Source organism: Biomphalaria glabrata, chromosome 11, assembly GCF_947242115.1.
Source record: "Biomphalaria glabrata chromosome 11, xgBioGlab47.1, whole genome shotgun sequence".
NCBI classification, from domain to species: Eukaryota; Metazoa; Mollusca; class Gastropoda; family Planorbidae; genus Biomphalaria; species Biomphalaria glabrata.
This window is the reverse complement of record NC_074721.1, coordinates 28981290-28991565: the sequence shown is the minus strand read 5'-3', so window position 1 is coordinate 28991565 and position 10276 is coordinate 28981290. Positions and strand designations below refer to the sequence as shown.

Below are 10276 nucleotides of genomic sequence, written 5' to 3'. Positions count from 1 at the left end.
AACAGATTCAAACTTCTAAAAAAAATCAAATATCAAGCAGCTGCAACATTGAATCGGAAACTTAACCTACTGATCTAAAGTCAATGCAATACAATTCCACCCTTAGACATAAATAATTAAATTATGAAAACTTTATTAAATTCCTACTAAAACAACTTCAGAGAAACAGAGTACATTTAAAACAATAGATAATGGGATAATAAAGTTACTTGTAACAAGCTAAAAATTCAAAGGGAGATAATGTCTCATTTTATTAAGTGTTTTAACATTACAATAAACTCATTCCATTGACCCTAGAAATGTATAGACTGGACAAAAAATGTTTTATTTCTAAATTTATTAGGCTTTCTATATTCATTAAGAACATCCTTAACAATTATGTTAATCAGGTCCTCATTCAAAGCTTGTGATCTTCAGATGTAAACCTGAAACACTAGTTACTATATTTTGCAATAATATATCAAGAATAAGTAGCCATATACAATTGGAAATTACATAGTGGCATTATATGGAAACATGTAGGCTTACCACATCTCAGCAATACTTCTAATTGATAGATAAATATTTTTTGTGTGCATTTTTTATAATTACATATAAACCTTATGATGCGCCCCGGAGAGGAAACTCTAGTGCTGCTGCAAAGCGGCTAAAACAACAAGGGAGACAACAGTTACGGGTTATAAGTCCAAGCCATAAACCTTATCCAGTCTATAAATCTATATATGATCAATGGTAAATTCATAACAAAAATTAATATGCTAAAAAAAAGGATTAAACCTTTTGTTACTAATCTAAATAAAACCTTAAAGAGTTTCTAGTCAATAAAAAAATAACCTAACCAGGTAAACCTGTTATTCACAACTACCTAAATACATTCACTGCGTCTGCTGCCTTTAAATCACTTCTTCATGTTTTTTTTGCTAGAATTCTTGGTTGCTGGTGCAGCAGTCACTCCTCCTGCCAACTCTAATTCTTTTTTAAGTTTGAGTAGACTGGCAACTTCTGCATCGATGACAGACTTGTCTGCCTTGGCAGCCTTAAGATCTCTGACCTTGTTACCCTGGATTATGACAGATAGTGTTAATATAACAATAGTATCTTTCAACTTTCTTCAGTAAAATAAAAATTAAAGAAATTGTTATGCACTTTCATTTTATGAAAGTCTAAAGAAAATAAAAATATCAGACACATTCTATTGCCAAAAGCTGTTATGACAGACAGCAAAACAAAATATCAACTAAACCTTGTACAACTGGTGTGTTATGATAGTTAATGTTTTTCAAATATCATAATATATTACAATAATCAAAATAATTTTTTCAAGGGTAAATTCAGATGAAATGTTCATGTTTTGTGACCAGAGCTGGTTTGAATACACTATGAAAACCAAGTCTTTGACCATGGTGTGAACACTGTATTAGGACACACAATGAGACACAAGACATGGAGTGGACACACTGAGTTAGGACACACATTGAAAAACAAGTCATTGGCCATGGTTTTGACACACACCAGTCCTTGCCTATTAGTTGAGGCACACTGTGAGACAAAGTCCTGAAGTTTAGGATCCCTGTCCAAGGACTAGTTACAAGTATGCAGAGTGAATTCCAAATGAGGAGCTGGTTAAACAGCACATCATGGGATGAACAGTCTTGGTTGCAAATGCTGTCAACACACTCTTCAGTGCAAAGGTTCAGTTAATGACTAAGTAAACTTGTGTTTTATTTAATAATGCACCCCATTTCACACTAAAAGAATACAAAACAAACAGGGGGAACAAACCTGTACAGCTACTGCCTGGGTTAACTTCTCTATTAGACCAGCATCACCACCAGCACTATTAACGCAGGTTGACTGCTCAACAACTGCCACAGCTGGCTGAGATTCCTTCTGTGACTCCAGGTCTTTCTTGAGCTGCAGAAGACAAGCCACCTCCTTGTCAATGACAGACTTCTCTGCTTTGGCTGCTTTTAATTCTCTAACTTTTTGACCCTATGACAAAGATTTGACATCAGTCTTTTAATTTGTTCTAGTAAACAATCTTTGCAACAAATATGACATCTGACATAAGACATCTGAATGAGCATTTTTAGATGTATTTTTGGATATTGTCATAAGTAGCATTTGATTTTAATTAACAATTGATTTCCTCTTTAATTTATAAAAAAAGTAGAATCATGTTTAATTAGTTTTTCTTTAAATTATGTATGAAACATTTTTGTTGAGGTTTAAATGTAAACCTTTCATGACCAGCTTATTGTCAGGAAGAATTCTGTAACCTTTTTTTTTATCTTGGAGGCAATGTGTCTGAGTAGAAAAGCACATGGCTTCCAAACCAGAGGGCCCTGGGTTCCAATCTTAGCGAAGACTGGGATTTTTAATTTATGGATCTTGAGGGCACCCAGTTTTAATGGATACCTAGCATAAGTTGTGGAAAACTAAAGGTGGTTGGTTGTTGTTCTGACCACATGACACCCTGGTTAATCATGGGCTACAAAAACAGATGATCTTTACAACAACTGCCCAATAGACCACATGGTCTGAATGGGGAACTACTATTTGATCTTAAAGCATATTAAAGAAGTCTAATAATTAACAATACCATTTAAAGTAAAAAGTAGCACATAAGAAAACATTTGTTATTGGCTAATATTTAATGTATAGAAAGTATATTCTGTCCCCCCCTCCACCAGCTCTACCTCAGTCACTTCATCTAGTATCAACTGCTAGTAATTCCCTATTAAACCATTCCAACTTCATTTAAATCATACAGTTCATCTACTGTGAATAAATTAACGCTATTCTCATTTGAGATGCAGATCTTGGTGTGTTACCTGTAGACTCACAGCCTGAGCCAACTGTTCTGCTGAAAGTGACTGGGATTCTTTCTTTGGTACTGCAGCCTGGGCTGCTTCTAAATCTTTTTTCAGTTGGAGTAGATAAGCCACTTCCTTGTCAATGACAGACTTATCTGCCTTTGCTGCCTTCAACTCTCTTACTTTCTGCCCCTGTTTGAATTGACAATAGATTGTAACAATAAAAGAAAAATAGAAGACCCAAAAAGAAATCTATAAAAAAAAAATAATAATTTGATAATTGTACAATCCATAATAGCCTAAATAAAGTGAAAGAGTAAAACTTGCAGTAAATGCATATAAACAGTAGTGTGACATTATTATTATTATAGCTTATATATAGTGCTACTTTCATGCTTATAGCATGCTCTGAGCGCTATGGTCCAATCTCATTGGGGGTGGGGGGTTAATCTGGGAGAAGGTTTTCTGTATTGCCTTTAGGCACTCAGTAAACACTACTCTGCTTGAGTCAGGAGTCAAACCTCAAGCCCCCTTCCCAGGTAGCCAAGTGTACTTAGCCTCTCAACCATGAATCCCACATGAATGTCTAAAGATGGTCTGGAGTACTGTCCTCATGAAATGGAAATTTATTCAGAATTAAATACATTTCTCCATATGACTCTAATAGTTACCTAACATCAGTCTGGGGAAGGAGTGGCTGGTAACTGGTGCTGAAGGTACCACAGCCTAGTCAACATTTGGTCACAGAAAGATATAATCACTACTTCCCCTCTTCTTTAAGTCTTAAAAGAAAAACATTTTTGCTTTGTACACAATTGATCAGGAGGTGTAGACCGTGTAGTGGAAAGGGGTCCCGGGTTCAAATCCTGGGAATTATAATTTTGGATCTGACCTGATTAGCTACAGAAATACTCAGTTTGCTGAAATCCTCTGTGGTTACAACATTGTTTGATGGCTGTGCTTTTTCCCCTTTTTTGCTTGGTTTCTGGAATACAAAAGTTCAGTTGCTCAACAGATTAAACATCTGGCAATGAGAAGCTTAAAGGTATTTACTAATTTTTGAATAATGTGATCTACTATTAGGTTAATATTCTCAAGAAATAATTAATTCATTTGTCATGAAAAACAAAAAGAAGTTATTTAGCACAAAAAAAAAAGTTACTACAACTGACCTTAGTTTTTTCTTCTGGTTTGCCAGCAAACTTGGCTTTAAGTTCTGACATAGTGGCAGATTCAAGTTTTTGAAATAAGGGACTTGGCTGAAGGGGGAAAAAATTTGAGGATTTTATTGAATGATGTGAGACAAATTGTAATCAAAATTAAAAAAATATATATATACATAACGAGTGACGTGGGATATTTTTACATGGCTAATATTTTCAAAATATTAAACTAATTCAAACTTCAGTTGTTATTTTTAGTTTTACAAAAAATAACAAATGTGTAATGTAGGTCTACAGAATGTTAGTGAAGTTTGGACAATATCGTAATGATGGTCTACAGAATGCTAGTGAAGTTTGGACATTACCATAATGTTTCTTTATTGCCTTCAAATTGGTTTTAAAAAAAAAATTCCAGCAATTTGTGAGAGAAAAAAGAATGAATAGTACATGGATTTTTATAACAGAGTGTTTGTGAAATATCTGGAAACCAATTCTTTAGTTTTGGATATTTTACAATTAGTAAAAAAATTTCAGTTTTATAATTCAACTGAACACCTTTTGCCAATTTTGCTCCTTAAAATATTTTTGCTTTACCAGTAGAAGACTTTCATTACATAAACTTCTAGCTCAAAATGAAGCATCTCATCCTTTTTAGAATAAGACAAAAAATCCAAAAACTTCAGGCATGATTTAATATTTGTACAGATTTAAGCTGACTAAATGTAATTTGGAAAATTATTGACATCCCTTTTTACATAATTTCAAAACTAATAATCAATCTACAAAATTATTTGTCTGATTCTTCAAGTCATTTTTTTTTTTTAATTTATATAAAAATATAAATTTTACAGACTTTTAAATTCAAAGAGTTCACAAAAAAAGAAACATTTTGTTTGTCTCTAATTAAGTAAATTATAATGCAAAAACAAAATCAGTGACAAAAGTAACACTACATGCAAGCATTCTCCTAAATAAATCAGGCATTGCCATCTACCTGTCCAATCTGATGCCCAGGCTGTAACATGGGAACAAACTCTCCACCAATATAGTTGACAGAGGCTGGGGCCTGAAGCTGCTGCTGTATGACAGCACTGGTGGTGGGCATGTAAGGCTGGAGCAGCACTGACAGCAGACATGCCACATTGGCACACAAGGCAATCACAGAACCAGCTCGTTTACTGAAACAGTGACACACACAAGTTACAAGAACAATTCAGAACTCAAAAATACACATGTACCAGTACAAATAACTTATCATTATAGAATTCAATGTAAGCATATTTTACTCTGGAAATTTCAGCATTATGACAGACATGATGGAGACTGTCGATATAGAGATACTTCAATCTTACTTACATTTTAAAACTAACTGTTAAGATTTTAATTAAATATGAGTTCGACTTTAGATTTTACCACGTCTATATCTTCTATGTTTTAAGCTGCTTGGAGGTATTTTCCATCATTGTTCTATCAAAACTAAAAAATTTTTGTCATTCATCATTACCTACAGGAGAGCCTTCTTGATGTTTCTAATTTGAGATCTTCAAACAAATCTTCTAATGAAATAATTTACGAACTTTGGGATTTTAAAGCAATAGTGAAAAAGAAACTAATACTGAATCTGTGTAAAGTAATATTTTGTCATTTTTGTGAACTATTATGCATCTATTGACAAAAAAATTTCACTCTTCAAAATTTATGCAGGGAAATTTAAAAAAAAAGGAGTTACAGCTCCACAATCAACCTGTTAACAGAATTAATTAAGGATAGTAGCTCAAATCACAAAGTAATTTTGTTCATGCTTGTTTCTACAGTTTGTATAATTGTGTTAATTAGCTATGTTCATACGGTGAAAATGTTTTTTTCATTTCTGTAACTCTAAAGAAAAAGGATACATCAAGTAATCCAAGGAATTTTAAATGTTCAACACATTTTATGGCCTTTTTTGTAACCTATTTATTATTTAAATATTGTATTCTTATCCATTTTTACACACATTTTTTACATAGGTCATTTCTTTATATTAGTGGTCAAAAACTTTACTGTAAAGGTACATGTAGTACTTACATTTCTTCAGGAGAACCTTTGGACAAAACCCATGGTTTGGTCACTTGCATGTACTGATTGCCCAGTCTTGATATAGTTAAAATGTTTCTGATGCCATCACGTAACCTGGAAATTAAATCACCAACAGAGACTTCTCATTTTTTCATTCATATTAGTGTTATCATAAGAGTAACTGAGATATTCATCTAACACTGTAACCAAACTAAATGTTCCATAGACAATGGCATTTAAAAAAAAAAAAAATTTCAATATTGATGTTTGGAATGAAAAAAAAAAAAAGGTTGTCCGACATGAAGTGGGAGCACAAGCAAATGATGAAATGTTGAGACAGACAAAAAAATAGTGGACAAATCAAACCAAGAGACAAGATTCTCACATTATAGGCACAGCCAACTCTTTGGCAATGTCTACAATGGGTTAAGAGCATGCCAACACTAAATAATTATAAATTAAGAAATGTGTTTCTAAGTGGAAGGATAAGAGAGGGGTAGAGTTAAATGTGTTTCTAAAGGCTAAGAGAGGGGGTAGAGCTAAATGTGTTTCTAAAGGCTAAGAGAGGAGGTAGAGCTAAATGTGTTTCTAAAGGCTAAGAGTGGGGTAGAGTTAAATGTGTTTCTAAAGGCTAAGAGAGGGGGGTAGAGTTAAATGTGTTTCTAAAGGCTAAGAGAGGGGTAGAGTTAAATGTGTTTCTAAGTGGAAGACTAAGAGAGGGGTAGAGTTAAATGTGTTTCTAAAGGCTAAGAGAGGGGTAGAGTTAAAAGTGTTTCTAAAGGCTAAGAGAGAGGGTATAGTGAAATATGTTTCTAAAGGCTAAGAGGGGGGGGGGGTAGAGTTAAATGTATTTCTAAAGGCTAAGAGAGGGGTAGAGTTAAATGTATTTCTAAAGGCTAAAAGGGGGGTAGAATTAAATGTGTTTCTAAAGGCTAAGAGAGGGGTAGAGTTAAATGTGTTTCTAAAGGCTAAGAGAGGGGTAGAGTTAAATGTGTTTCTAAAGGCTAAGAGAGGGGGTAGAGCTAAATGTGTTTCTAAAGGCTAAGAGAGGGGTTAGAGTTAAATGTGTTTCTAAAGGCTAAGAGAGGGGTAGAGTTAAATGTGTTTCTAAAGGTTAAGAAAGGGGGGTAGAGTTAAATGTGTTTCTAAAGGCTAAGAGAGGGGGTAGAGTTAAATGTGTTTCTAAAGGCTAAGAGAGGGGTTAGAGTTAAATGTGTTTCTAAAGGCTAAGAGAGGGGTAGAGTTAAATGTGTTTCTAAAGGCTAAGAGAGGGGTAGAGTTAAATGTGTTTCTAAAGGCTAAGAGAGGGGGTAGAGCTAAATGTGTTTCTAAAGGCTAAGAGAGGGGTTAGAGTTAAATGTGTTTCTAAAGGCTAAGAGAGGGGTAGAGTTAAATGTGTTTCTAAAGGTTAAGAAAGGGGGTAGAGTTAAAAGTTGATGTACTCCTACCTGCAAGCCTCAAGATTGCTGATATAACCCTTCAGCTGGTTTGTAATCTGTGCCAATAGTTCTACATCCTCATCTGTAACAGACATTTCTTGAACTATTCCTTTGAAGTTGTTATGCAGGAACATCAGAGCTCTGGAAAAAAAATTAAACAGATAAATTAATATCATTATATAGAATCCTTTCCTATAGCTGTATAATTTGGTCTCAGAGCCTGGTTTAGGGTCTTATCTATCACAATATTTATTAGGCTGCCACCGATATAAGGGGATTATGTCATGATTGAAATAGAGATAATACAATGATCTATGCTAATGGACTGATATAGAATTTGTTTCATCTTGAAGGCTTGTATGATTTCTGTGAATATCATGAATTAAAAAAAAAGGTTTGAACCTGTTGATAAAGTTTCCCAAGTTATTCAACAGCTCACTGTTGTTCTTCAGTAAAAAGTCATCCCAGCTGAAGGCTGTGTCCTGGAAAATAAGTAATTCTAACATTTCATAGACCATTTTGGTTTTATATAAAGCTCTTACTTATTTTTAAGAAAAAAATGTGTACTTCATTTTCCCTAAAATTAAATAGATAATTTTATTGGTCCAAACAAATGGAAATTCAGTTTGACTACAAATGACCATCTCAGTATTACTACTATAACAATAACAATAGGTAACACAAACAACGTTCATTTAAGCTTGCTTATATATATATATATATATATATTTAGCCATCTAAATACTCAAAGGAAACTTTTCAAAATATAGTATGAACTTCACCCATTTACTGATATGGAAGCACATTTAGGGTTCTAGTATAATAAGTTTGGTGTTTTCTTGGTATTAATTGAATCAGTTCTGATACAAATTTAAATTTAAAGTAAAGTTCCCCTTTCAGACCTTGTGGTCTATAGGGCAGATGATGTAAAGGTCATCTGTTTTTGTAGCCTACGGTTAACAAGGGTGTCATGTGGCCAACACGACCAACCACTTTTACTTTTCCCTAACTTATGTCAGGTACCCATTAGAGCTGGGTGGACTCAAGAGGCCCCCAAAGATCCTGAAATTAAAAATCCCAGTCTTCACCAGGATTCGAACCTGGAATCCCCTGTTCGCAAGCCAAGTGCTTTACCGCTCAGCCACCACGCCTCCCAATACAAATTTACTTTGGGATAAAATAGATTAATTTTATTTTATTATCACCACTGAGATGTTTCAACAATTCACACAAAAATCCCTCCCATCTGAATTTTATTAAACAATCCTCAAAGAAAGGTTTGACACATATCTTTAGGACAGAATTGAAGTGTTCATCTATTTGTCACATAGCTTATATCAAATCAAGTTGGAAGAATTGTAAATAAATCTATCTCTAAATACACTGGTTTCTTAAGAAGTGACTGTATATTTCTTTAGACAAATATTTTTTGTTTGCTCTAAGCCTGTTTCATTTCCTCAACACTTACCTGAGATTCAGGTCTGACAAAGAGAAGATAAAACCTGTAGATGTCTGCTTGAATACCTGTGACTTCTGCTTGATCTCCGAACACCCCAGAATTTCGGCTTTTGGAAAATTTAGTATCTTCATAGTTAAGATACTCTAAATGAAATGAAATAAAACAGATTAACCTCAAAAACCCTTAGTAAAATGAAACACATTCTTGATATACTAATTCATTGACATTAATGATGAAAATAGAATTCTAGTATTCTAATATACAATAATGTATTCCTATTAAAACTTGATAATAGGTTTAGCATTTTATTTCTCAAATGGGTTTTAAAACTTGAGGATAGGTTTAGCATTTTATTTCTCAAAAGTTTTTGTAAAATTTAAACATTTTATTCTCAAACGTTTGTCAATGTATATAATTAACTTCTTGGAGATAAAAGACAAACCAGACGTGTATTTACCTGTAGCTACCATGTGATTGACCACACTGTAGCCATCATTGGTGCCCAAGAGGCAGGCAGGGAATATCACACTGTGAAAAGGAACATTGTCTTTCCCTAGGAAGTTGTACATCTCAATCTAATTTTAAAAAATACTAGACATTAGCTTATGATCTATCTAATAAAAATATGATCAGATCATAAATTAAATCTAACAAAAATTATTTTATTTTGCACCATCATTTGCCTTGTTGTGTGTCTAAGAAGATTGAATAACAAGTGAGATAAAGAACTTCAATGAAGTTTGATGCACATTTTGTCTTCTTCCAAAAAGAAACAACAGAGCACATTATTGTGCTCATGTATTGAATACATCCCAATTTACTAGCAGAAGCAGGAAGACTAAATAAATCTTTAAGTTATACTAATCAAAAATTAAAATAAAATTAATTTTATTAAAATTGTTTATCTGATATTTAAAGCAAAAAGTAAGATGTATGTATATAGGTCTATGTATGTCCTGCATAGAAATCAAAACTGTTTGACAAATCTTGATAAAATTTGGCATAAATGTTCATTAGATCAGGGCAGAGACTGTAGTGTACATTTAATGTCCCTCCCAGAACCAAATAAAAATCCGTAAGTTCATCTTTATTCAAGAACAAAACTTTTTAACTAATTGAGTAAACCTGTTGTTACAGTATTTTGTATTTGATATTAATGTGTCGGCTAAACAGGTAAACCAATTTTCACAATCAATTTTTATTTTTATGACAAAATAAAACAAAATGAAAGGAACATTCGCCATGTTTGACATAGACTAGATCTAAATCAAATGCACTAGATCAGTAATACCCCAAGGCCTGCAGGCTGCAGGTATTATCCGGCTAGTATCCAAATATATT

At 33.3% G+C, this 10276-nt stretch overlaps 1 protein-coding gene across 2 annotated transcripts in view; it reads right to left on the bottom strand.

The window, feature by feature from the left end:
* Positions 1-256: 256 nt before the first annotated feature.
* The window catches only part of LOC106058712 (methionine--tRNA ligase, cytoplasmic-like), a 34194-nt gene continuing 24174 nt past the window's right edge, over positions 257-10276 (bottom strand). The window contains exons 14-25 of one of the 2 annotated variants that reach the window (XR_008773841.1): positions 9393-9510; positions 8945-9078; positions 7879-7958; positions 7486-7617; positions 6047-6151; positions 4974-5157; positions 3989-4075; positions 3709-3801; positions 2835-3008; positions 1783-1992; positions 699-1060; positions 257-599 (exon numbers count right to left, since the gene is read on the bottom strand). Coding sequence is in view for 1 of the 2 variants with exons in the window: in XM_056005041.1 (XP_055861016.1) it covers positions 899-1060; positions 1783-1992; positions 2835-3008; positions 3709-3801; positions 3989-4075; positions 4974-5157; positions 6047-6151; positions 7486-7617; positions 7879-7958; positions 8945-9078; positions 9393-9510 (1479 nt within the window). In the remaining variant the exon portion in view is untranslated. Of the gene's footprint in view, positions 1061-1782; positions 1993-2834; positions 3009-3708; positions 3802-3988; positions 4076-4973; positions 5158-6046; positions 6152-7485; positions 7618-7878; positions 7959-8944; positions 9079-9392; positions 9511-10276 lie in introns of both variants that reach the window. The other variant, XM_056005041.1, reaches the window with a different exon arrangement.